Here is a 27,335-nt window from a genome sequence, read left to right as displayed (position 1 = left end):
GCCCTCAACAGATGTATTTTCTGAGAACCTTGGGCAGCCAAGAGTCTCTGCATAGAAAGGCTTATCTGAATATGGCTAAGAGTAGCATTTTTTTAATGAATATAAGCATAGATATTCAGAAGGCAGCCAACAAACTTTAAAATGAGAAGTGTGGCACACAATTTGTATTTTACGATTACAGCATTTTCCAGTTTAGACTGGCCACATTCCAATCCCTCCCGTGGCTGTATCTGACATCTTGGCTTTAGAGTGATAAATGAACTTATAACTAGTTAGTTGCATTGCAGCTATAGTTCTTTAGGGTGGGGAGGCATACTTTATTCTTTGAAGAGGCAAACTGGGCGGGGGAGATCGCATGCCTAGCATTTTCAGTTGTGAGTTCAAGGCCCAGGACTTTAAAAAAAGGTTAAAAATGAAGAGGTTAAACCATATTAATTTACCAGCACAGAGTGGAAAAATTAACCTTATTTTAATGATTTCTGGGATCAAAACGAAGCATGTATTTTCACCTGGTGTCTTTCAAGGATCTTTCCATAGCAATATATGTGGCGCTTTTTGATTAGCTGGGTAACAGACACTCTATAACTGATCAATCTTCGAGGGTATTGGGGATAGGGACTCGAGCTCAGGTTGGCTTCCAAGTGCCTACACAGCTGAGGATTTGGATCACTGATCCTCCTGCCTCCGCTTTCCCAGTGCTGGGATAACAGGTCTGCACTAGCACTCCGGGTTTGAACGCTGTGGTTGACATCAATGTCCAGGCTCCTTGAATGCTAAGGAAAGCTCTTTGCAAACTGAGCGACATGGGGTCCTTCAGGCAGACTCGTAGCCGGCTGCATCGTGACCGCGGAGTCCTTCAGGCAGGTGTGCGACCGGCTAAATCGCGGCCGCGGGGTCCTTCGGGCAGAGCGTGGCCAGCTACGTAGGGCGTGGGCGGCCGGGCGGGCGCGTGTGCGCAGGCGCGCGGGCCCTGACTCCCCGTGCTCCCGCGCGCTTCAGTCTTTCGGCGGTCGGACATGGTGAGAGCACCGTCGCTGCGGTGCGCGGAGGCAGGGGTGGTCTGGGCGGTGGGTCGGGCTGCGGGGCATCGCGGGCTCGCACAGCATGGGGAACAGGCGGGCCTGCAAGGCGATCATTCTTGTGGGGCCCAGGCTGGCCTGGAGCTCTCCGCAATGCCCCTGCCTCGGCCTCCTTAGGCCATACTTGGACTGCCGCTTGAGCTGTGTATGGCTCAGCGTTTTCTGCACTTCTCGAGGCCTGGGATCTTATCCGCGGACCGTGGGCGAGCCTTCCTGGATTGGGCCGCCTGATATTTTTTCTTAACATCGGGGACTTGTACGTGCCTGTATTTTGAAGGTTACATGATCATTTACGAATGTTGTTTCATAGTTAAACATTTTAACTGGGATGGAAGGAAGTCGGCCTTGGCCCACGCCTTTTAATCCTAACACTCTTGGATTAAAGAAGTGAGGCAGAAGCAGGTGGCCTGGTCTACACAGGGAGTTCCAGACCAGACAGGGCTTCATAGCCGAGACTCTGAATAAAGTAGGAAATTTATTTTGGCAATCGCTTTGACCTACTTATTGGGTGAGTCTTAGAATCGAAGGTGGAATTTGGAGCTAATGGGTCTGATTATTTAGCAAAGGGGTTAGCATGTGAAGACTGTAGAAAGGTGCGCTGAAGCCTCAAACTTGTTAAGCAAGAGTGTGTATTTCTGGCATAACTCAAAAGATAAGCGTCAAGATTCGGGTCAATGATGAGCTGGCATGTATTCTGAATCTAAAGTTGATTATAAACCACTTTAGCTCTAGAATTACTCTGAGACCTGAAAGAAAAAAAGTACTGAGATCTGGCTATGTGTGAGTCTGAGATGTCACGATTTCCGGATGGTGAATGGGATCTCTGCTTTTTTCTTGGAAGGGCACACAGCAGAAAGACGTTACTATCAAGTCAGATGCGCCTGACACCCTGTTGCTGGAGAAGCATGCCGATTATATTGCTTCCTATGGCTCAAAGAAAGATGATTATGTGCGTATGATTCTTTTTTCTGTTGAAAGGTTTCTAAGACTAACAGCAATAAGTATAATACTTACTTGTATAATACTAATTGAGAGGCCTGATTTAAAATGTATTATAGGTGTACCTTGTATATCAGAGGTTGGTATTTGACCACATCAGTCATGTGCTGGTACATAAAGGGCGGAAGTGCAGGGCTGCAGGTAGAAGGGGTTTGCTCATTTCTGTCTGGGGTAAAACCTTGAAGGTCAATGATGTGTTGGCATGTATTATCTGAATTCGCTGATGTGTCATAACACTTTAGCTCTAGAATTACGCTGAGACCTTGAAAAGGTTTTACCTAAACTTGATGTAATGGTGTGCCTGGGGAAATGGCCGGGGAGGTTGCCAGCAGCAAGCAGGGGTGGCTGAGTTTGAGAAGGCCCAAGCTGTGGGGGGACCCTCCAAGGAGGAGTCATTTGGGTAAAAGTATTTGTGCAGCAGCTCTCTGTCTTAGAGAGCGTGGCATTTGACTGTCTTTACAACTTTTCAGTTAGTGGGAATCATAGGCCCAAATGTGTGGCCTTCTTGCCAACTGTGCACCTGGTTCTTTTGGGTTTGGTTTGGCAGCACGCCAGTGAGGCCTTCACCTGAATAAATGCTTGTGAGGTAATGCTTCATTTGGTTCCCATCTTTAGCGTCATTTATCTTTCCGTATTCATAGACTTCATTTGTAGAATGCAATAATTGATGCTTAGTAAACAGTAGGCATCAATACTGCTTTTGGTTAATTCACCTGAGGTTAGCACTTGGAGACTAAGAGTATTGGCTCTCAATCTTCTTGCTGCTGTGACCTTTCCTAACAGTTCTACGTGTTGTGGCGATCTCCGACCATGAGATAACTTTTGTTGCTACTTACTTCATAACTAGTTTCATTGTTAGGAATCAGAATGTGGGGCCCAAAGGGTCGGCAACCGCCACTCTAAAGCCTTACGAGTTGTTCACAGCTGACTTAGGTAGAGGTGGGTTATGTAAAGTCAGAGTGGCAAATCTGAGATGCTTCTCCTAGGAATACTGCATGTCTGAATACCTGAGAATGAGCGGCGTCTATTGGGGCCTGACTGTGATGGACCTCATGGGACAGCTTCATCGCATGAACCGAGAAGAAATCCTGGTGTTTATCAAGTCGTGCCAGCATGAGTGTGGGGGAATAAGTGCTAGCATTGGGCACGACCCCCACCTTCTGTACACGCTCAGTGCTGTCCAGGTGAGCCCTTGTGAAACCTTGCCACTTGCTGTGACCACCCAAAGGCTACTTCCCACAGGTCAGTGATGTCATGGCATGTATTAGCTGAATGCTAACCTGATGCAAGTTACAAATTACACTGAGACCTTGGAAGGTGAACTCCTTGTGTATGTTAATTGAAGCACAGTCCAGTTCAAATTTGGTTTCAATGAAGAGCCAGAGGATAGTTAAAGCCCTACCTGTTTCTTACCTTATCAAGGGAACAAGAAGTTTATAGTAAGCTTGAGAGGGCCTGGTGGGTGACTCTGATCCAGGACAAACCTGTGACACCCGCTTGTCTTTCAGATTCTTACTCTGTATGACAGTGTTCATGTTATCAACGTAGATAAGGTCGTGGCCTATGTTCAGAGCCTACAGAAAGAAGATGGCTCCTTTGCTGGAGACATTTGGGGTAAGACCAGATTGCAGTTTTTGTCAGCTACTCCTACTCAGAATATCTTTTGTCTTGGTGGTAGTAATCATAAGATTTCAAGTTGTTCCGTCTTTTCAGGTCCCACTAAGCAGTTGGTCTAACTGGAATAAAATGGCCTGCTGGAAGTCCCAGCATGCCCCGTGCTGGCTTGTCAGCACACCACACTAAAAGATAAGGTAGGTTCAAGTTTTATCTCCAATAATAATTAACTTCCCTGAAGGTAAAGACCTGGGGAGGTCTCTAAACGTTTGTCAAATTAGTAAATATCTTGAGTTGGGAGATGGAAATTTTTCCTTTGATTAATTTAGATAATCTGGGGGGGAACAAAATGCAGTCCTGAGACCAGCTGCTTTGTGGGATGTGAACCTTTTTTAAAGCAGGGCTTTGATTATGTTACTAAATTACTAGCCCGAATGGGGGGCGAGGCATATACTCCTGCCATTTTATAGGTTCCTTTCTTTTCTGGGCCCTTGCAAGCTACTAGGCTATTGCTTTCTATTTGCCTAGCTGGTTTCCTCAGAAGTTGGGGGACTGCCTCCTAGTGAGCATAGTCAGTCTTGACTTTGGGGAGTTTAATGGGTTTTGTTCTTAGGTGACTTGGTAGCACTTACATGTCTGCCTTGGCTCTTTTTGTCTTTTAGGAGAAATTGATACAAGATTCTCATTTTGTGCGGTGGCAACTTTGGCTCTTTTGGTAAGCTTTGACTGTTGCATTAAAGGACCGAATTAAACACTTGAGTACTAGGTAGCTGTAATAGGCTGCTTCCTTTCTCGTCATAGGGCAAGCTTGATGCTATTAATGTGGAAAAGGCGATTGAGTTTGTTTTGTCCTGCATGAACTTTGATGGTGGATTTGGGTGCAGACCAGGCTCTGAATCTCACGCTGGGCAGGTAATTTTGCAATTAAAGTTTATAGGGGTTTTGTGTTGTGAATGGCCACACCTTCTCACTGAGTTTTGTGTATATGCTGGGTCTACACAACTTCACCCTAAGTAAACACCAGTGCTCCTTATTGGCATTTGTCTGTTTATGTGGGGTCTGCATTCTGTGCTGTTAACTGACCTCGAGGCTTACTGTGTGTGTAGTCCAGGCTGTCCTCGGGGCTTGCTACGTGCTGGGATTGGAGGCATGACCCTGACCTTATTCGTACAGATGAACTAACCTTACCCAGTGCAGAGAACATTGTGCATAAGTATAGCATTCCACTGTCGCATTGAACCTACTAATACAACCTGAGATAACAAAGATGGAGCTTTAGTAATTTTGGTAGTGTCTGTCATTTACTGTTAAACTATACCTGTGTACTTTATGTCTGTAATTTTAGATCTATTGTTGCACAGGATTCCTGGCCATAACTAGTCAGTTGCACCAAGTGAACTCCGACCTACTTGGTTGGTGGCTTTGTGAGCGGCAGTTGCCCTCAGGCGGACTCAATGGAAGACCCGAGAAGGTATTATCTATAGTGGCTCTTTATGCATTCATGGTGCTGTGTGCTTAGAACTGAGGGGTTTCTCAGGTATAGTTTTAAGATCCCTTAAGGAGAGAGCTTGGGGTCTCATTGACTCTGAATTCATTTCTGCCTTGGGACATGTACAGATACTCAAAAGCGATACTGAGGTTGGGGGTGGCCCTGCTTTTAGTTTAACCTAATCGCCTGGGAGGCACAGGCAAGAAGTCTTAGTTTGAAGCTAGCCAGCTCTATTAGGGGGACCTAGTCAATTAATAAATTAAAATGGATTGTGAACACTTCAAATGTTGCTAGTCTGAGCTCCAGATCTATAATTAGTTACTGTGTGGAGCTTGCTTTGTGAGAAAGGCAGAGAGAATTATTAGTATGTGCTGGAATTATTAGTGTAGCTAGCTACAGTGCTGAGGTGGTGTGAGAGACAAATGGGAGGTAGTCTCAGTTTGCCCTACAATCATGTCTGGGAACACGGGATTAGACATTAAAAAAAAAAGAATCCATCAAATCTGAGAGAATACAATGGTGCAGTAGAGGCAGCTGTCTTACTGGCTCCCCCTTCCCCTTCTCTAGTTACCAGATGTGTGCTATTCATGGTGGGTGTTGGCCTCCCTAAAGATCATCGGGAGACTTCATTGGATTGACAGAGAAAAGCTTCGAAGTTTCATCTTAGCGTGTCAAGATGAAGAGACGGGAGGATTTGCAGACAGACCAGGAGATATGGTCAGTACAATTCTGGCTTTGCAGTTTTTCATTGTTGATTGACTTTCATGGTTATAGGCATTTCTAATGCACTAAAAATAGTGCCCTGTAAGAAATAGTCCAAAGGTTGTCTTGGGGGTTTACCTTGGGTGTTTTTTTAAAATGTGTTAGTTACAAAGGCTAGAGCTGATAGAAATATCTTGTAGTGATAATTGTTTATGTCTAGTATTAGAAATACTTGTCTTCAGAAAACTTTTAAAGTGGTATTCAAGATACACTTCACTGTGGACAGATAGATAATTGAGCCTTTTCCATGTTTGTGAACTTCCCACAGGTGGATCCCTTTCATACCTTATTTGGCATTGCTGGGTTGTCACTTCTGGGAGAAGAGCAGATCAAGCCTGTTAGCCCTGTCTTCTGTATGCCAGAAGAGGTGCTTCAGAGGGTGAATGTCCAGCCTGAGCTAGTGAGCTAGTCAGATGGGAGAGATGCTGTAGTGTGCAATATGAATTACTGCTGTATTTGAAGTGTTTATCAAACCTAGACGTGACTTAATATTTTGTATATCATATGTTAATGATAAATTATATAAGTATTGTAAAATAAATATGTTGTATTTAGATCTTTAGTCTTCTGAGTCCAGTTTTTGTTAGTCCTATTTAGAGCTGGTATTTAACTGATGCCTCCCCGTGTCCTATTGTCGTGTAACAATCAATGATGGAAAGTGATTTCTGTTAATAAAACTGATGAGTGAAACTCATAATTTAAATAAAGGTCAAAATCAGTGGCTGTTGTGTATATAGCTTTTTATTTAGAACTGAACCATTTTGTAAGTGTGAACACCTTATTTATAGTTGGGGCAGAGGGTACAGTACATTTTTCAGGGAACTCTAGTCTGCTGTTGGCTTGGATTTCTCAGGCATGCAGTTGAGTTAGCCAGGATCCTGAAAGTCATCCCCAAAGAATTGGTCCACTCCATAATGGCTTTAGGTGTTGTTTCGTGATGGGGGCCCTGTGAGGTGTTAATGTCTCAAGGGTTTGAATGTGGTTACTCTGGGTGGGTTGCAGGTTGGGTGAATAGTAATGGTATAAATGTAATTTTGACTCTAGTCTATAGCCGCTCCTGGGTCAGTTACTAGAGAGGTAACTTACTATTAAGGACCTCTACCCCTTAATATTTAAGGAAGGAAACGTCTCCCCTCTTTGAGAGTCCTACATTGCACTGGAACTCCACATCTTTAATAGGTATCTCCAAGTGTGTTTTATGTCTCCTGATTGTTGCTTAAGCATTGCTGTCACCTTGAGGCTACACATAACTAATATCGTCTACATGTCCTTAGTGTTCTATTTCTGTAAAGACATGCTGTGACCAGCAAAGCGACTCTTGAAATTTAGGGCTTGCTTAAAGAGTTTCAAAGGTTTAGTCAATTAGGAGGGCAGGCCTGCAGACATGTTCCTTGAAGACCACACCTACTTAAAACAAGCTGCTTCCCTCAAGTTTTCTACAGGGGCTTTTCCTGCTCAAACTACACTCACTACACACTAGTGTTTGCAGGTACTAGTGTGAATGCCCTATTTGCTGGAGAACATTTATCCTCAGTTCTGTCACCTAGAAGATGTTTTATGTGTTGATTGTTGAAGAGCTTCCCAAGGGTTTCGAGCAAGACTGTAGTTTGTTTTTACCCTATGTGCAAAACTGCAGTACTCGAAATAGGACGGTTGAGAAGTGCTGTTTTTAATTGTTAATGTGGTCTCACCCGTGTTGTGCTCTGTCCCGTACTATGCTATGTGTACAACTGAGCGAAGACTTTCATTCTTAGACATTGGGCACATGCTGTGTACTGGGGGTGTAACTGGGGCGTATTAAATATGCAATACCCTGGCTCAGTCCTCAGAAAGCCCCCCTCCTTCAAAATGAACTGTTGACAACCTAGGTGGTTAGTGGGCTATAAATTGTTGAGCCTGGTACCTAAGGAGTGAAGAGGCTTACAGCTTCCAGAATCACGTGATGAGAATAAACCGGCACAACCCTGGACGCAAAGGTGAGAAACTCGCTGCTCACCCCTGAACTGCGCCTGCGCTGTGTGCATCATGTGCTGCTTGTTCCTGCGCCTGCGCGATTACAGCACTGCGCATGCGCTTAGCCTCCCGCCTTGTCAGCGGTGCGGCCTCCAGCCTTGGAGTGCTCGAAGCCACGCGCGCAGAACCTTGGGAGTCAGAAAGGCCGGAGAGATGCTGAGGCAGGAGGCTGCATCGCTTTCCAGTTCCCCACGCTGGACGCCGTCGCGGAGGGATGCCCCATGCGGGAGGACCCTGGCCTCCGCGTCCAGGCCGAGTACGGAAGGCGCCATGGCCGACAGGAGCAGCAGCAGCAGCAGCAGTCCGGCGCCGGCGTCCGCGCCAGGCAAGGCCCCGGCTCACCTGGTCACCTCCCCGGGCGGGCGCTGCCCTCGGCGCCCTGCTGGAGAAAGCAGTCTGGCCAGGATTCCACAGTCACTCATGCTGGGAGTGGTTTGTGTCTTTAATCCCAACACTGGCGACTACGCTTCAAGGCCAGCCTGGGCAACACAATTTCAAACCAATCAAAACACAGGGGAGAAAGTCTTGACTCTTCACAACGGTCTCATTAAGACGTGAGAGGAAGGGTAACCCATCTAGTATTCCCATGTAAAGCCTTAACTTCATGTTTCGTTTTAAAAGGCAGGTTTTCTATGGCTCAGGCTGTCCTGAAGCTCTTCTGTCCTGAAGTTCAGGAAAGCCTGGCTGGAGACTCCTAGCAATCCTCTTGCCTTAGCCTCTTGAGTACTGAATTATACCACCATGGCTGGCCTTTAACTTTTTTTCCTAAAAAAAAAAAAAAAGTTTCCCTTTTTCCCCTCTATGAGTATATGAGTGTGCAAGGGGTGGATGTAGAGGTCAAAGGACGACTTTTCGGAGAAAACTCCACCTCCACCAAGAGGGCTCTGGGAATCCAACTAAGGTCTGAGTCAGGCTTGGTGGGTAATGCCTCTCTAGTCGTTGAGTCATCGTGATGGTCCCCTACTTCTTCAAATATATAGTGAATATATGGGAGATTGTGTGTAATAGTTTCTAATAGTGGAGAGCTGAGCTTTGGCCGACGGGTTTTACTCTTTAGGTTCTAGAATGGAATGATAACAGGTTAAAGTGAACATCTTATCAAGGCCTTGTTAAAAATAAGGCCTTCTGGGATCAAATAGATGGCTCGCCCGTTAAGGGAAGTAGCTACTCTTTCAGAGGCTTAGTGTTCCAACTGCCAGCTCCCACATGGAGACTGACCACTGTCTGTAACTCTGCTGCCAGAGCATCTGCTGCCCTCTTCTGGTCTCCGGTGCACAGACATGCATACTGGCAAAACACCCGTACACTTAGGTGAAAAAGTCCTTCAGGGTGAGTTCAGTTCATTACAAGAACAGGGTTGGTTGAGTGGGTTTTATGAGGGAAGAGTTGGCTGGATGTTGTGAGGGAAGAAATAGTTAAATCGTGAAGTCTTCTCTGTTAAATATTAGGTAAAAAGCACTTGAGGGAAAAAAGCTTACCATGAGGATGGCCTGTCTGACAGTTCTGAAGTGGGAACCTGGCACAGGGACCTGAGCCTCGTACAAGACAGACCCACTTATGTAGACATGGGTGGTATATGATCTTGAGTATTTAATGAATGTGTGCTGTTTTCTACCAGATGAAGATCAGGAGTCTCCCCTAATTGCTCTCTGCCTTATCCTTTACAGGCAATCTCTGTGGTAGGAAGGCCCTGTGCCCTGATTGTTAGATGGGTAACAAGCTTGGATCTGGACTCTGTTGCATGACTGTACAGCAGGCGCTCTTAACCGCTGAGCCGCATCTCCAACATCTTAACTTTTAAGTTTTTCTTAGAGATAAGGTCTCTGTATGTAACGCTTGCTGTCCTGGAACTGGCGATGTGGACCAGGCTGGCCTCGAACTCACAGTGCTTGTTTTGCTATTGTTGTTGTTTTGTTGCTTCTTTTGTTATTTCAAGGCAGAGTTTATTCTGTATTCCGGAAGTCAGAGGTCCACCTGCCTCTGCCTCCTCGGTGCTGGGATTAAAGGCGTGAGGAACTGAGGGTTGAGAAAAATGTAAAAGATTATTTCCTGGCATATGTCATTCAAATTCCAATATATAGAAATTATTTTGAAAAACTATAGCTGTTTTCATTGATTTATACACTACCTAGGCTGAACCCCTATTTCACTGCCAGAGTTGAGCCCTTGACAGTGACTGTGTGGCCCACAAAGCCTAGACATTTGCCCTCTGCTGCAACTGGAATGTTCTCAACTTGTGTAGTGTGTTAGATGAGTGAAGGCTGTAAATGAAAGCCTGAAAGTCATCAGGAAATGAATGTCAGCGGGTGACCAAGCCCACACAATCAGTCAACAGGTTCTCCAGTGCGAGAGTGAGGATTAAAAAGGAAAAAAAAAAAAAAAAAGACACAACATTGTAGCATGACCCTAGTCAATTCTGAGACTGAAGATTCAATTCACTTTTTTTTTCTTGAGACAGGGTTTCTCTGTATAGCCCTGGCTGTCCCGGAACTCACTCTGTAGACCAGGCTGGCCTCGAACTCAGAAATCGGCCTGCCTCTGCCTCCCAAGTGCTGGGATTAAAGGCGTGCTGCCCGGCTCAATCCACTTTTTATACCATTTTAACTACATTCAAGTATTTTGGGTGAGCAGTACAATAAGGAACTAGCAAGGCAGCAAGCGAAGTCCTGTGATCACTCTCCCTACAGTTGTTTAAAAGGGATTGTTAGAGCCGGGCATGGTGGCACACACCTTTAATCCCAGCACTTGGGAGGCAGAGGCAGGCCGATTTCTGAGTTGGAGGCCAGCCTGGTCTACAGAGTGAGTTCCGGGACAGCCAGGGCTACACAGAGAAACCCTGTCTCGAGAAAAAAAAAAAAAAAAAGGAATTGTCAGAGTCAGAGTGACCAAAATACTTGAGCCCACTTCCTTGTCCAAGCCCCAAATCTTGCCTGAAGCCTAGTTCTTCTCTTCCACCCTAAGATTAAAATTCCTGCCTTACCCTACTTCCCTATTACAGCCTAAAGTTATATTCTTGCTGAAACTTACTTCCTTATCATGCCCTAATGTCAGATTCCTGCCTGAGCTTACTTCCTCGTCATGGCCAATGTCAGATTCCTGCCTGAAGCCCATTTCCTTGTCCTTGGCCAATGTCAGACTCCTGCCAAGTGGCACCCCAAAAAGCTCTCCACAGGCGGGAACAGGGATAACAGATGAGAGGCCAGGGAAAATAAAATGTCCATGTAGTAGTGAAGTTTTAAAAGCATGGAACACTGTAGGCCAGCACTTAAGGCAGAGGAAAAGGGCTTGGTCCAGGAAGCTGTGGATAGTGTAAAGAGGGCTCAGACAAACGATGTGGAAGTCAAGGGTGTGGAAAAGCCCTGTTTTTTCATTTGCTTGTTTGTCTGTTTGGAACTTCTGTGTTAGCAGACACTGTGCTAGGCTATTTATGTACACTGTATGAAATGTTATGACGTGACTGTGAAGTAGGTAGCATGTTGGTAAGCAACCCTCTGAAAAAGTGCAGAGTCTGAAGCTGAGACTTCATAACACCATTTACATAGGAAGAGGCGTTCAGATGAGGGAGTTGATGAAGGAAAAGACACTTAATTATAGTATAAACTACACCTGGTGACTGAAAGGACCCTTCTAATTTTAGCAAGAGTTTCAGTGAACTCATACACTCAAGACCCCTATCAGAATATCTCTTTAATAAATTAACTTACTTTGAAGCAAAATCCCATGTGTCTCAGGCTGGTCTCGGCTCATTCTTTAGGTGAGGGTAACCTTGAACTTGTGAACCCCTTTCCTGCATCTCTCAAGTAGTGAGTTCACTTGGTTTATGTATGCTGGGGATGAAACCCAGAGCCTCATCCATACCAGACAAGCACTCTACCCACTAGGCCACACCCCCAGCCCTTATCAGCAGGTGCTGGTACATGATTATCAAGCCAGGTGTGGTGGTACATGCCTGTAATTCCAGCACTCAGGAGACTGAGGAAAGAGAATCATAAAGTGGAGGCAAGTCTGGGCTACACAGTGAGTTCAACTCCACCCTGAGATTCATAGTGAGATTTGCCTTAAAAATAACAAACACAAATTATCACTAATAAAAAAATACATGAGAGTAGAGGGGAATCCTTTGGGACAAGGAAGGGGTCAGAGTAGGAGGGGCCAAGAGAGGATAATAATGGAGGTTGGATATGATCAAGATACAATATATACACACACGGAAATGTTACAATGGAGCCACGTATAATAATGCATACTAATACGGTTATTATGAATAAAATTGCCAATAATCATTTACATTATTATAATTTTAAAATTAATCAGATTAAATTTTATAGACAATATATAAATTTTAGAAATTAATATATAATTCCTTAATGCTAATCATTAAGAATTAATCATAAAATTTCAAACTTAGGTTCATCATTTGGAAACAAAAGATCTTATGCTATACACAGAGCTGCATCCAGTTTTCCTGTTGGTACAAGCTCATCTTCTGCACGAGATACCACTTACCCACATACATTTAGAACTCCGTTATCTGCTGGAAATCCCCAGAGATCAGGGCATAAAAGTTGGACACCACAAGTAGGATATTCAGGTAAAACTGATGATCTTTTAAAATGTTTTAAAGTTTCATAAATTAAAAATTGGGTGGTTAGCTCATTTGAGGTTCATCTACCACTGATAGAAAGGATGGAAAGGTGCATATATCACTGACCCCTGTGCACCTCAGGGCAGGCTAACATGCCTATGAGATTTCCATTCTTGTTTGTTAATAAATGCAACCTTGTGTTATTTGAACCTTTCTGACCCAGGAGGGAAATCTCTCTCATGTGATGCTTAAGTGAAAAACTTGACCCTAAGAGTACTCCCTAACCCTAACCGTGAGTGCTTTCCTACTACTGAGTTTTAAACTAAATGTACTCAATTTTGCTGAGGGGTCAGTGAGTGTGTATTTTGTGTGCACCAGTTTCCTAAGACATATATAAGATTACGTCCTGGCTACATGATGTGTAAATGTGCCTGACTTTTCCTGGGAAGGTAAGAACAAACGTCTGTTCACCCCAGATACTAAGAACAGACCAAAGAAACGACCCCACCCAAGTCTAGCTTGGGAACCCTGAGATGTGGGGCAGGAGCATGGGTAACTCGGAGCAGCTGCTTCTCAGAACAGCTCCCCCAGCCATGGCTGAGAGCTGTGGTCCTGAAGTTCCCTGGCCGGCCTGCAGACGCTGCACCTCACCTTGCTTCCTCCCAAGGAAAGTGCTCTGTCTGTGCTACCTGAGGAGAGATGGAGTCTCTCTCCAGAAGGAGGGCTTAACACCTACCTAGCATGTGTGCATACGCTTTAAGATGCTGGGTGGTTGTGTGTGTGTGTGTGTGTGTGTGTGTGGTTTTGATGATCGTTGAGACCAGACCTTTCTGTGTAGGCTTGGCTGTCCTGGAATTCATTCCATAGATGAGGCTGGCCTTGAACTCAAAGATCCTCCCACCTCTGCTTCCTGAGTACTGGGTTAAAGGTGTGAACCCTCATGCTTAGCCTTTTAAAAAAAGTGTGTAGTGACATATGATGGCATCTCAGGGGAGACGTACTGCATATGTGACAGTAGCACCATCACTGTTATAATGGAGGTGAATATTCTTCTGGCCTAGTATTGTCGTTATATGTTTTAAGAATCTTCACATGTGCCGGACATGGTGTCGCACGCCTTTAATCCCAGCACTCAGGAGGCAGAAGCAGGTGGATTTCTGAGTTCGAGGCCAGCCTGTTCTACAAAGTGAGTTCCAGGACAGCCAGGGCTACACAGAGAAACCCTGTCTCAAGAAACAAAACAACAAACAAACAAACAAAAGAATCTTTACATGTGTTAGATAGCAAACACCCAGTCACCATCTCAGTAGTGTCACCTGCTGGGGGCCAACTCTTCCGTTCACATCCAACCACAACACTCTTAGGATCTTTATGGTTATTGTACTTTTAGAAATTACACTATACATATATATATGTGTGTGTGTGTGTGTGTGTGTAGTTATATATATAGTGTTTTACATCTATAATGTTATATATATGTGTGTGTGTGTGTAGTTATATATATAGTGTTTTACATCTGTAATGTTTTATATATGTGTGTGTGTGTGTGTAGTTATATATATAGTGTTTTACATCTATAATGTTTTATATATATGTGTGTGTGTGTGTAGTTATATATATAGTGTTTTACATCTGTAATGTTTTATATATATGTGTATACACACACACACATATTTGTTTTGTGTTCATTTATTCCACTCATTTTTCTGGAGCTCCTACACCAAATACTACAAACATTTACTGTCTTATCTGAGGCCTCTCTGCTTGTCTCACTCTTAGCCATTTTTTCTAGTCTCTTCCTACAGTCTCTGTGTGCCCTAAACTTCTCACATTTGTGTGCCAGTCATAAGGGCACTCAAATGGCCTCAGTAATACTAACTACCCCTGTAAAGGGCAGATGTGTTTTTCATCTTTCTTTTTTGTGTTTAAGATTTATTTTATATATATATGAGTACACTGTAGCTGTCTTCAGACACACCAGAAGAAGGCATCAGATCCCATTACAGATGGTTGTGAGCCACCGTGTGGTTGCTGAGAATTGAACTCAGGACCTCTGGAAGAGCAGTCAGTGCTCTTAACCAGTGAGCCATCTCTCCAGCCCAGACGTGTTTTTCAGATCCAGGTAAATGAGGTCACATTCTTAGATGCCGGGGGTTCACTTCAGCATCTGAATTCTGAGGACACAGAGAAGCCATAGAACTCCGCACCACACCCACTGTTTCTAGTAGTCTTGCTTCTGCATTGCTAACAGATCAAGGGTGAGTGTGTGGGTATCACCATGAGAGCTGCCTGACATTTCTCCAGCCATCATTTCCAGAATCTCACATACCTTCTCACTTCCCCTCTGCATCTCTGCCATCCTAAGCATTTGTATGTACACTTGAAGTTTTATACATGCTATTCACTCATTTTTATTCATTTATTTTCATTCATTCATATTCATATTCATAATGCTGAATATTAAACCCAAGTTCTTACACATGGTATGCACTCTCTACCACTGAGCTAATCTCTCAGTCTTCTTGAAAATAAGTTGAGCAAAGAGAAGTATATATTTGATAGAGTTTTATAACAGTTAAATAAGTGTAAGTAAATAACTTACTATGCCCTTGACACATGATAAGCGTTTGGTGACTGTTGGTGCCCATAGCTGTGCACTCACAGGTGCACAGTGCATTGATTTGCTGCTTGTAGCCAGCTCTTGAGTTCAACATTATGCTTTTCACTTTAAAATTCCTTTTTTTTTTGGATTTTCGAGATAAAGTTACTTATTATGAGATCATTTTAGCAAACAATATGTGTTGTTGGTTTGTTTTTTTGGGGTTTTTTTTTTTTTTTGGTTTGTTTGCTTTTCGAGACAGGGTTTCTCTGTATAGCCTCACTCTGTACACCAGGGTGGCCTCGAACTTAGAAATCCGCCTGCCTCTGCCTCCCAAGTGCTGGGACTAAAGGCATGCACCACCACACTCTGCTGAACAATATGTATTTTAACACCAAACTCAAAATTCCCTTAATGACTTTATTTTAATAAAATTCAAAATAAAAGTCAGGTGATGGTGGCACATGCCTTTGATTCTAGCACTTGGGAAGCAGAGGCACGTGGATCTCTGAGCTTGAGTCCAGCCTGGTCTACAGAGCAAGCTCCAGGAGAGCTAGCACTACACAGATAAATCCTATGTCAAAAAACAAAACAAAACAAAAAACCCACCACCAACAACAAAAACCAATCAAACAAATTTCAAAATAAAACACTATAAATTTATCATCTATGTGTAAAATTAAGGCTTGGCATGGGACCTCAGCCCAGGAACTAGAAACCTGTAGTCAGATGTATGGACAGCTACCTCTGAGTTTGCTAAGACCTCATCACTGGCATACAGCATTTGGTAGTGTATGCCTGTAATCTTAGAACTTCTTCGGAGGGAGAGGCAGGAAGATTGCCACAAGTCAGAGGCCAGTCTGATCTTCTCAGCAAGTTCTGGGTAGCCAAGGATACACATCCTATCTCAGAGTTAAGGCAAATGGAAGATCCTTAGAGTGAAGTTAAGTTTTGACCCAGCACTGAGCTTTAATCATCTTATTTGTTTTGGAAAATGAAGTTTTTATTTTTTAAAATAAAGATTCCCTTCGGATGTTATTAACTAGACAAGGCACCTACCTTATAAGAGCTGCAGAAGGTCAAGGCAGCGAGATGAGTCACCACCTGAAGGCAGCACTAATGGGGCTCAGGAAACAAAGGAGAGGATGTGATTGTGGAAGGAGATGGGAGTGGGAGTGTTCCTGGAGTGAGACAGGGCGGGGCACGTGGGTGTGAGCCAGATAAATTGTGTGCATGTATGGATGACATTATTAAAGAATAAACAGAGGATATAAGAACCACTAGACTTAGGACTTTGCATATAGCTTCCATGAAGGAGCTATATGCAACCAGTAACATTCATATGTGTTCTTCATGCCACCTGTCTCCAGCCACATCCTCTGCGGTGTCTGCACACGCCCCATCAGTCATTGTAGCGGTGGTGGAAGGAAGAGGGCTGGCCAGAGGCGAGATAGGAATGGCAAGCATTGATTTAAAAAGCCCACAGATTATGTTGTCACAGTTTGCAGACAATACAACATATGCAAAGGTAAGCTGTTTTTGCAACTTGTAAATTTGAAGTAATTCTAGATCCACACAAAGACAAAAACAAAAAGACATTCATTAATCTTTATGGGGAATAGATATTTGAAAAACTTAGATTTATTTTGAGTTTAAACTTCTAGAAATAAATGAGTAAAACATGACCTATCTTTCTGGTATTTTAAATTTGTACCTAGGTATAGATATTTAGTATATCATTTAAAATATATTTTGACTGAAACGTTAAATTCAGACTGTTGAGTTTTATCTGTGCACTTCAACAGTTTACTTTTTAGGATATAAAACTACTTTGGAAACTGCTTACATTTAGAAAATGATCATTTTAACAATTTCAGGTGATCACTAAACTCCAAGTTTTATCACCTTTGGAAATAATAATGTCAAATACTGCTTGTGTTGTGGGAAATTCAACCAAGTTATTTACTCTGATCACAGAAAATTTTAAGGTAAGATATTTTCACTCTGGTAACATTCAAAATGTAATTATTTATTTAGAATACATGTCATAATATTACAAAAAGAAATTGTGTGACTATTTAAAATCCTAAGGTAGTCAATTAATGCAAATTGAAATCTAAAATGTTATTAAAAGATGATAAACCAGGCAGTGGTGGTGCACACCTTTAATCCCAGCACTCGGGAGGCAGAGGCAGGCAGATTTCTGAGTTCGAGGACAGCCTGGTCTACAAAGTGAGTTCCAGGACAGCCAGGGCTATACAGAGAAACCCTGTCTCAAAAAAACAAAACAAAACAAACAAACAAACAAAAAAAGATAAAAATGAGGCAGGGTACTCTTGGTCTGTCACCAGTGTTTTACTTTCAAGCACAAAAGAAAGCTGTATTGGGTAGCTAAGAGGGGTTCTAGCTTTATTTCTTCTGCTGTGATATAACACTCTGACCAAAAAGCAACTTAGGAGAAGAAAGGGCTTATTTAACAATTGCAACACATCAGGCCACCCTGGTCTACATAGTGAGTTCTGTGACAGCGAGGGCTATGTGGCTATGGTCCACCATTGTGGGGATGCAAAGGAAGCGTTGAGGCAGCTTGTCACATGACATTGACAGGTAAGCGCAGTGGACTCACGCTGCCTGCTTACTTGTTTTCCTCTGGCTTTCTCCTGCCTTATGTAGTTCAGGCTCCCTGCCTAGGCAATGGTGTCACTCATAATGGGCTTGGATTCCTCATTAATTAGCAATCAAGACAGTTTCCCTGGAGACATGTCCACAGACCAACCTAATAAAGTCAGTTCTTCAATTGAGCTCTCTTCCCAGATGATTCTAGGTTGTGGCAAACATCGCAGGTTTTCAGAATATACAAAAGTCAAGTCCGGATCCTTAGAGAAAGTCCTGTTTCTTTGGAAGTGACAATGCTATCAGGCTGGCCAAAACTGAAGCTCTCCTGGTCTTAGGGGTGGCAGCTGTTGGCAAGTGCTTTTTCCTCTACATAATTTCATCTATGTGGGGGAATGATTTTAGCTTACTCTAGTTTACACTCCTCCTCAGCTTGCCACTGTAGCCTCCCTCTTTGGGACTGTGACAGGAAACCACTGAGGACAGCTCCATCAGAGCCTTTAAGGTGTGGTTTGCGGCTTCCCTTGGCTCATCTGTCTTGTCAATTGTGGTTGTGCTTCCAAACAGCTGGCAGCATTGCAGGTGGAGTAACCCCTAAAGGGGCAGATCATTGCCCACATGCACATTATTCTGTTGCAGTTACAGACTTCTCATGCTGAGGCTTCGGGCTGCTGGGCTCTCATGTTCTTTGTACCCTGAGCACCTGCAGTCACACAAGCCTCTTAAAGCTCCCACATGGCTCGGCTGCGGTTGAATGTTGTTGTTTGTTGTTGTTTGTTGTTGTTGTTGTTGTTGTTGCTGCTGCTGCTGCTGTTCTGAGACAGAATCTCACTATGTAACCTGGCTGGCCTGGACCTTGCTTTGTGTTCCATGTTTGCCTCAAATTTAGACATCTGCCAGGCTCTGCCTGTGCTGGGAATAAAGGCACATGTAGTCATGCCCAATGTGCTGTTTTGATTAGGTCTTGTAGGCCTTGGCTGTAAATAGCAGAAATCTACCTTAAACTAGTTTAATCAAGAATGAGCATTATTAGGCTTCATATCTCCTATTGTCAAAAACAAGGCAGACTCTCAGTCATTAATAGACTATTAGTGTTAAGGACCAGATAAGATATTAAGGCCTAGATGGAATATAAGGCCTAGGTAAAACGTTAAGGCCTAGGTAAGTTACTTGGATAGCCTGCCATTATAAGGAAACTTTTTCATATGTTTTTATTGTTACTAGGAATTTTGGGATGAGGGAGGGGCCGAGACAGGGTTTCTCTGTGTAGCCCTGGCTGTCTTGGAATTCACTCTGTAGACCAGGCTGACCTTGAACTCAGAAATCCACCTGCCTCTGCCTCCCAAGGGCTGGGATTAAAGGCATGCACCACCACTACCCAACTAGGAAATTTTTTTTTTTGGACTTTTTTTTTTTTTCTTTTTCCGGAGCTGAGGACCGAACCCAGGGCCTTGGGCTTGCTAGGCAAGCACTCTACCACTGAGCTAAATCCCCAACCCCAGGAAATTTTTTAATGCCAAGATTATTTACATATTTTGTTATGTTTTGTGCCCTTGAACACCAATTACAATAACAGTTAATAGAACTGTTTTGTATAGTGTGTCTTAGTTAGGGTTTTACTTCTGTGAACAGACGCTGTGACCAAGGCAACTCTTATAACGCCAAAATTTAATTGGGGCTAGATTACAGGTTCAGACGTTCAAGCAGTTATCATCAAGGCCAGAACAAGGCAGCCCCCAGGCAGGCATGGTACAGGAGGAGCTGAGAATTCTTCATCTTTATCTGACAGCTGCTAGCAGAATACTGGCTTCCAAGCTGCTAGGATGAGAGTTTTGTTTTTTGTTTTGTTTTGTTTTTGTTTTTTGTTTTTTTGAGACAGGATTTCTCTGTATAGTCCTGGCTGTCTGGAACTCACTTTGTAGACCAGGCTGGCCTCGAACTCAGAAATCTGCCTGCCTCTGCTTCCCAAGTGCTGGGATTAAAGGTGTGTGCCACCACCGCCCAGCTAGGATGAGAGTCTTAAAGCCCACACCCACAGTGACACACCTACTCCAAAAGGGCCACACCTTCTAATAGTGCCACTCCCTGGGCCAAGCATATGTAAACCACCATATTCCACTTTCTGGCCCCCATACGCTTGTTCAAACATACGAGTCTATGGGGGCCATACCTAAACATAGCACAATGCAAAATACATTTAGTTCAACTTCCAAAGACCCCATAGTCTATGCAGTCTCAACAATGTTAAAAGTCCAAACTTCAAAGTCTCTTCTGACATTCATCCAATCATTTAACTGTAACCCCCAAAGCAAGACAGGAAACCAGCTGGGAAAACTCCAAACTCTGCATCTTCATGTGTGATGTCAAAGTGGTCTTCAGATCTTCAACTCCTTTTTCATCTTTGTTGACTTCAACAAACTTCTTTCTCCTGGGCTGTTTCCACTCCCGGTTAGCAGCTTTCCTCAGCAGATAGATCACGGCTCTGGCATCTTGAACTTCAGTGTTACAGCTTTTTGTTTCAATGTCTAGATCCATACACGATCTTCTGGGCTCCTCCAAAGGGCTGGCCACACTTCTCGAGCTCTGCCCTCTGTAGCACTCTAAGCTCAGATTGATCCACTCCACTGCCACTGCTGTTCTTGGTGATCATTCATTTCTTTGCAATGGTATCTCCAACACGCTGGGGTCTTCCCCTGCAACCAGGCTTCACCAATGTGCTGTCTTCATGGTGTCAAGCCTCAAATCCTTTGCATGACCCCTTCAGTCCTGGGCTGTCAACTGCAACTGAGGCTGCACCTTCACCTTCACCAATGGCCTTCCAGTGGCTGGCCTTCCATGGCCTATCACAGTGCCAAGCCTCAGCTGCTCTTTATGACCCTTTCATGCCTTCAAAACCAGTACCACCTGGGTGACTCTTACACAGTACCAAGTACAGCTGCAACTCGAGGTACAACCTTGGCTATCTCTGGAACACAGCTTCTTTGTTCACTTCCCAGAAGATTTCACTTCAGTGATGCTGGTCTCTTCTTAGTCACCACTAATTTCTTAGCACCAGCTAACCAGCATCAATTGTCCCAGTAGTCCCTTCTATTCTGGACTCTAAAGCCAGAGCCACATGGCCAAAGCTGCCAAGTACTGCTGCTTGCTAGGGCTGGAACATGCCCCCCCCCCCCCCTTTTCTATTACAATGTCACCAGCTCTCTGTTTTCCAGCTTCTTCACTGCCTAAGTTTGGCTGTCCTGGAACTTGCTTTATAGACTGACTTTAAACTCAGAGATCTGCATGCCTGTCTCCTAAGCACTGAGATTGAAGTTGTGGTCCACCAAGACTGGACACAAGCTTTACTTCACCCAGAACTCGCTGTGTTCTAGGCTGGCCCTGAACTCAGAGATCTGCTTGTCTTTGCCTCCTGTGACTAAAACCTTGTATGACCATGCCTGTGCCTGAACTTAGTTGGTGGGACCTGGCCCCAAGGTCACTACTCCCTTAATTCAATTTAATATCCTTGAACACAGGATTCAGCTCCATTTCACTTCCTGGTGCCCCGTTAATACCATATAGTTTATAGTTTTCCTTTCTCAGCTTGCTATGCTTGTTCAAAACACTTCATGAGACTTAACCAGAGAACAAAGTCTGCTGGGCTTTTTTGAGAATCCCTTTGTCAATGTAATTAATATAAATCTCTTTACCTTAGCTTCAGGTAGACTCTTCAGACAAGGGCAAAAAGCTGCCAGAGTCTTCACCAAAATACCACAAAACAGTCTCTAGGCCACATATTGAAATTCTTCACTGAAACCTCTTGGGCCAGGTCCGTACAATTCAAATCACTCTCAGTAACAAAGTCTTCCATAGCCCTACCAGGATAGCTCATTAATCCCCATTTAAAGCATTCCACTGCTTTTCAAATCCAAAGTCCCAAAATCTACATTCTTCCAAACAAAAGCATGGTCAGGCCTATAACAACAATGCCCCTGTCCCTTGTACAAACTTATGTCTTAGGATTTTACTGCTGTGAACAGACACCACCAACAAGGCAACCAACTGACAGGGAGTGAATGTAGGAAAAAAACATAGTGAGAGGAGGTCAGGAGGATGGACAGAGAGACACACAGGAAGTAGAAAGGACATTCAGTTTGGAAGGGTTTGTAAGACAGTGTGGAGGAGGAGGACTGGTTGTTTCCTTTCCTGACATCAGTTGATGAGAAAGGTCAGCTGGGTGCCTTCTCTGCCTCTCTGAGCTAACAAGCTTCCACCACAGTGTCTGGCTCCTGAGTCTTCATTTGGTAAAATCAAATATTTTGGGAGTTTGTTTTAAAAATAACAGGTATTTCATATAAAGTGATTGGAGATAGTATCAGGGATGGAGTTATGTATTAACAAACATCCTTCATGGAGTCAAGGAGCAGAGCACAAAAATATTTCAGCCAAAAGTATTACAAGAGAGAAAAATGGATGTGCTGTTACTGTTTCTGTATTACTCACTCGCCAGAGGCCACCTAAGCCAGAAGCCGTGTGAACTGGAGGAGGCATGAACTCAGGATTAAAGAAGTCGAACACTATTTTACTTTTTTGTTGTTGTTGTTGTTGTTTTCGACACAAGGTTTCTCTGTGTAGCCCTGGCTGTCCTGGAACTCACTTTGTAGACCAGCCTGGCCTCAAACTCAGAAATCCACCTGCCTCTGCCTCTCAAGTGTTGGGATTGAAGGCGTACACCACCACTGCCTGGCAGAATCTAACTCTAAAGTGAATGCTATGTGAACAGTTGCTTGACTTTACAGAATTTTAGTTACAGAACATTGGAACAAAAAGACTCATGTTGTGGAATTGTTGTGAAGTTAAATGAGACACTTAACCAAGTCCTGGCATATGTGTTCATTCCTGCTGATGTCTCCTTTAGTCGTAGCAAACACACTCTACAGTCCACTTTTCCATCATCTTTCCTGTCAATACTTTGTGGGGTGAGGGAGAGGTCTCATGCAACGCAGGCTGGCCTTGAACTCTTGATCTTTTTCCCTTAGCCTCACTGCTAGGATCACCTGCCTTTATCTACCCTTCTTTTTTTTCCAAAGTAATTAAACTCTTAGTTCACAACTTTATATTCTTTTTCCATCGTTTCATTAAATAAAGAGTACCACTGTCATTGGTCATGGCACCCAGGCCACCCTTCACAAAACAGTGACATCTAGTCTAAAATAAAATAAAATAAGCAAAGAATAAAATACCCAGGGGCCACTGTATCGCTTCTGAATAACTTGCCCTGTGGAAGCTCAGCTCCTGGATTTGACAGTGGAGTTGGTGTATTTCCATCATTGCACCGCCTAGTTCTAAAGCTGCACCTCTTCTCAGTTACTTTCACTTACCTGAAAACCTGGGTGATGTGTCCGTGGAATACACTTCTACATGTCAGAGACTCTCATGCTTATCCTTCTATTATTGTCCTTAATATATTCAGTTAGTTCATGAAAATAACGTCTAGCTGAGAACCATAGAGTGTACTGTTATTCACACAGAAAGATGGAGAGCCACTTTCTTTATTTTCTCTAAGAGTGTCTCACTCACTACGCAAATCACAATTTATACCAGCCTGGCCTCGAACTCACAGAGATCCACTTGCTACTGCCTCTGAGATGGTGGGATTAAAGATATATGCCACTACTTTCAGTTTCCATTTTCATTTTATAAATGAGAAACTTTTATTTAAATATCGGAAACAATAAAAACAACTTTCTACAATATTTAAGATACCCACTCATATACTGTGAAGTGTTTAAGAAATCAGAGTTTTTTTTGTGCAGGTTGTTTTGTTTTTAAGACAAGCTGTTATCCTACTTTGAACTCATGAAAATCCTCCTGCCCCAGCTTTTCTAGTGTTGGGATTGTAGGTATGGTCCACTAGGCTTAGACAAGAGATCAGTATTGAATGGCAACTTGCCATTTAATGATTTATTTTAAAATTTAAATCTCTTTTCAGAACGTTAATTTCACTACAGTCCAAAGGAAATACTTCAACGAAACAAAGGGCTTAGAGTACATTGAGCAGTTGTGCATAGCTGAGTTCAGTTCTGTGCTAATGGAGGTGCAGTCCAGGTGAGTACAGCTGTCCAGTGCCGCTTCCCCATGGACAGCAGCTTCTCTGTGTTCTTTGTATTACTGCCTCTAGGACAGTACCTGGCTCAAACGCACATTCAGTTATTACTGACATACAAGGGTTACTCAAACTATGGATAAGGTGTACATTTCTGGTGTAAGTTAGATTTTTTCCAAATGAATTCTAACTTATTGCTATGGTAGTTTTACTTCATAGTGAAAAGTTTTGATTGGCTACAGGATGCTAGAAATGTGAGTCCCAGAAGAGAGACATAGTTGGCGGGACAGGAATACAGCCCATAGTTTTTTTTTTTTTTTTTTTTAAAGATTTATTTATTGATTATATGTAAGTACACTGTAGCTGTCTTCAGACACTCCAGAAGAGGGAGTCAGATCTCGTAAGGGATGGTTGTGAGCCACCATGTGGTTGCTGGGATTTGAACTCTGGACCTTCGGAAGAGCAGCCGGGTGCTCTTACCCACTGAGCCATCTCGCCAGCCCCAGCCCATAGTTTTAATCTTAGCTCTCTGGGGCTTGAGGCGGGAGGAGTCCTGCAAGCTCGAGGTCAGTTAGAGCTGTGTACTAAGTTCCTAGCTAGTCAGGCCTATCAAGTGATAATGTCTTAAGGAAGAAACTGCTACCGTTCTTCCTCTTTCTCTTCCTCCCCCTTCCTTCTCCTTCTCTTCCTCCTCCCCCTTCTCCTTCCCTCTTCTTTCTCTTCCTCCTATTCTTCCTGTTCTGCCTCCTCCGCCTCCTCTCCCTCCTCCTTCCCTTTTCTTCTTTCTCCCCCTCACCCCTCACTCCTGCCTCCTTCCACCTCACTATGTACCCTGGCTGGCCTGGATCTTGCTGTGTAGACTAGATTGGCCCTTGTCTCCCACATGCTGGGGTTAAAGGCATGTACTACCCTCCCTTGCTGAATGTTGTCTTCTAATAAGCAGTGTGTTAAAGTATACTATCCTGAAAGTGACAGACTTCCAAGGCTGCCTTTTCTAGCGGAGCATGGTGGCTCTCATCTGTAATCTCAGCACTTGGAAGGATGATGCTCAAGGTTTGGTGGATTCCAGGCAGCTCTAGACTAGACTGATTTAAAACAAATGAAAATGTATCCATTGTTAAAGCAATCTAATATTATTTACTTAGTTTCCAAAATTTTCATTCTCAATGTCTTTTTTTCCCCTTTGGATTTAAGAACTACTCTCTGTTTGTTTACCCTAAGTTGACACTGTTGTACTGTGGTCACTCACAGGTATTACTGCCTTGCAGCTGCTGCAGCTTTATTAAAGTATGTCGAATTCATTCAGAATTCAGTGTATGCACCCAAATCGCTAAAGATTTATTTCCAAGGTAGTGAGCAGACAGCCATGATAGATTCATCATCGGCCCAAAACCTGGAGTTGTTAGTTAATAACCAGGACTACAGGTAAGACAACCTGACGTTTTCTCCTGACTTACTAAATTTCATGTCGTCAATTTCTGGGATTAGTTGCTTGAAAGTTGTTTAAATTATAGGTGGAGAAACAGTAAATAAACACTTAAATCATCGCCGTGTTGTTTCTGAAGTCAGATTTTTCACAAAACCAGGTTTTCAAAAGAACAAACCAACAAAAAGCAAAACTTCAGTCTCCAAGATTAGGTGAAGGGCCATAAGCAAAAGAGGTAACAGATTTCCTGTGTGAGCCTGAGTGCCTAGGAAGACACTGTGCCTTCCGCAAGGCTGATGAGCTGGCTGCAGTGAGGGGGGGAGGCTGAGCGGGGAGAGGCACGTGCAGGGGCCGAGCTGATGATACCGTGTCAGCTCGGGCTATCCTTAGCCTGTAAGAGCCTATCCACACCCACCTCTGACAAACAGATAAAAACACTTTGCAATGAATTAACAAAACTGTATTTTTCTACCAACCAAAGGCCCAGAGTCATGAAGCAGCACCTGAGGCTGCAGATGAAATTTCTCTGCTTTGCTGTCATCCCTATGTCACGGTCCACCAGCACATTACAGAGCCCCAATTTAGGACCTTCTTGTTCTATTGCAATAAAAATTTTATAAAACCCTGTCCATTTCACATGGAATTTGGGGTAACCTAAATCTGCATTACTGGGTCATTGTTCCTTATATTTAGCTTTAGAGTAAACGGTGTCTTATCCACTATGAGATCAGAGTTGTCTCTTTGTGTGGACACCAGTGAGTTCATAGACGGATGCTCACTGTCACCAGTCAGGAGGAATGCAGATACACTTAGCTGCCACTGACACCACTAGCATATCCATTGACATTGCTCTACAGTTGATTTTGTGTTACCCTCCTTGTGTTATAAGAATATCGAAAGCCAATGACCAACTCTGGTAATTATTTAAAATCACTTGTTTTATAGTGATTTAATTGTGTGTGAGTGTATGCATGCTCACACAAATTCCATGACATGTATGTGGAAGTCAGAGGACAATTTACAAGAGTTGGTTTTCTCCTTTTTCCATGTGGGTTTCAGGGATCAAGCTCAGGTCACCAGTCTTGGTGGCAGGCACCATCACTCACTGAGGCATCACATCAGACCAAGACCATTTTTCATATGATGAACGTGATTGTCTATCTATCCCTACACTTTGTTTCATCCTTAGTCATGAGCAGTAGATTGATAAAGATTATTGGCCATCACTCACTGACCTGTAAAGCCCATGGATGCAGGAACCATGTCTGTCTCGTGTGCTCAGGCTTAGTGTAGGAGATGCCTTTGATCCTTGTTAACCACACGTGGTTCAGTGATGCCATACTTGGGATCTAGCAAGAAGGCTCTCAAACCAGATGTGGTCACATACCACGCCTCTAATATCAGCACTTAGGGCTGTGGTTGGGAGGATCTTGATTCAAGGTCATGCTGAGGTATGAAAGTTCAAGGATGGCCTGTGCTACAGGAGACCCCGTCTAAAATAATCAACCAAACATAAACATAAACAAAATGTATCTTTTAGGCCTTAACTCAGACTTACTGAATTAGAATCCCCATGTAATTTGACTGTATAATAAAGTTTATGCATCATTGATGTAGATTATAGAATTATTTCAGAGTTAAAAGGAAAAGGATTTTTCTTTTTCTCCTTAATAAGATTCCCACCTTATCTTTTGGAAGGAGTAATCACACTCTCTTCGGTGTTTTAAATTACACCAAGACTGCGGGAGGGAGCCGAAGGCTGCGCTCCAACATCCTGGAGCCTCTGGTTGATGTGGAGACGATCAGCATGCGGCTGGACTGTGTCCAGGAGCTGCTGCAGGACGAGGAGCTCTTCTTTGGACTCCAGTCAGGTGAGCACATTTGATTATTTACTTAGAGGCTCAATGTAGCCCAGGTTGGTCTTGAAACTCAGACCTTCCTGCCTGCATCTCCCAACTGCTAGGATTATAGGACATGCCACTATGCCTACCTTAACTAATTTTAAATTAAAATGCACTCAGTTTATTTAAGTTTTTGTTTAAGTTTCTGAAAGCTAGGTCACTGAAGGTGC

At 43.5% G+C, this 27,335-nt stretch overlaps 2 protein-coding genes and 3 non-coding genes across 13 annotated transcripts in view; all 5 read left to right on the top strand.

The window, feature by feature from the left end:
* Positions 1-986: 986 nt before the first annotated feature.
* Positions 987-6,664, top strand: Rabggtb (Rab geranylgeranyl transferase, b subunit). 8 transcript variants are annotated; one of them, NR_028094.1, is made up of 10 exons: positions 987-1,019; positions 1,921-2,028; positions 3,065-3,262; positions 3,587-3,692; positions 3,792-3,889; positions 4,355-4,407; positions 4,494-4,604; positions 5,054-5,163; positions 5,749-5,898; positions 6,212-6,664. NR_028094.1 is itself a non-coding variant. In NM_001163478.1 (9 exons), the coding sequence occupies exons 1-9, from the start codon at positions 1,017-1,019 to the stop codon at positions 6,350-6,352; spliced, it is 996 nt and encodes a 331-aa protein (NP_001156950.1). In that variant the 5' UTR covers positions 987-1,016; the 3' UTR covers positions 6,353-6,664. The 8 variants fall into 8 exon arrangements, 3 of the variants coding, with proteins under 3 accessions (NP_001156950.1, NP_035361.2, NP_001156951.1); NM_001163478.1 differs by lacking the exon at positions 3,792-3,889 and having other exon boundaries at positions 5,038-5,163; NR_028095.1 differs by lacking the exon at positions 987-1,019 and having other exon boundaries at positions 1,750-2,028.
* Snord45c (small nucleolar RNA, C/D box 45C) lies at positions 1,764-1,824 on the top strand. The gene has a single exon (NR_028525.1). It is a non-coding gene; the product is annotated as a small nucleolar RNA, C/D box 45C (small nucleolar RNA).
* Positions 2,263-2,343, top strand: Gm24494. The gene has a single exon (XR_003954767.1). It is a non-coding gene; the product is annotated as a small nucleolar RNA SNORD45 (small nucleolar RNA).
* Snord45b (small nucleolar RNA, C/D box 45B) lies at positions 3,342-3,386 on the top strand. The gene has a single exon (NR_028561.1). It is a non-coding gene; the product is annotated as a small nucleolar RNA, C/D box 45B (small nucleolar RNA).
* Positions 6,665-7,814: 1,150 nt separating the features above from the next.
* Positions 7,815-27,335, top strand: part of Msh4 (mutS homolog 4) — a 48,998-nt gene continuing 29,477 nt past the window's right edge. The window contains exons 1-8 of one of the 2 annotated variants that reach the window (NM_001282054.1): positions 9,062-9,285; positions 9,624-9,775; positions 12,365-12,547; positions 16,511-16,668; positions 17,018-17,128; positions 23,725-23,840; positions 25,090-25,263; positions 26,963-27,135. In NM_001282054.1, coding sequence (NP_001268983.1) covers positions 16,597-16,668; positions 17,018-17,128; positions 23,725-23,840; positions 25,090-25,263; positions 26,963-27,135 — 646 coding nt within the window. In that variant the 5' untranslated portion in view covers positions 9,062-9,285; positions 9,624-9,775; positions 12,365-12,547; positions 16,511-16,596. Of the gene's footprint in view, positions 8,282-9,061; positions 9,286-9,623; positions 9,776-12,364; positions 12,548-16,510; positions 16,669-17,017; positions 17,129-23,724; positions 23,841-25,089; positions 25,264-26,962; positions 27,136-27,335 lie in introns of those variants that run through there. The other variant, NM_031870.3, reaches the window with a different exon arrangement.

The sequence above is a fragment of the Mus musculus genome, chromosome 3 (assembly GCF_000001635.26).
Source record: "Mus musculus strain C57BL/6J chromosome 3, GRCm38.p6 C57BL/6J".
Lineage (NCBI taxonomy): Eukaryota > Metazoa > Chordata > Mammalia > Rodentia > Muridae > Mus > Mus musculus.
The sequence above is the reverse complement of the archived record's forward strand: the minus strand, read 5'-3'. Positions and strand labels throughout refer to the sequence as shown.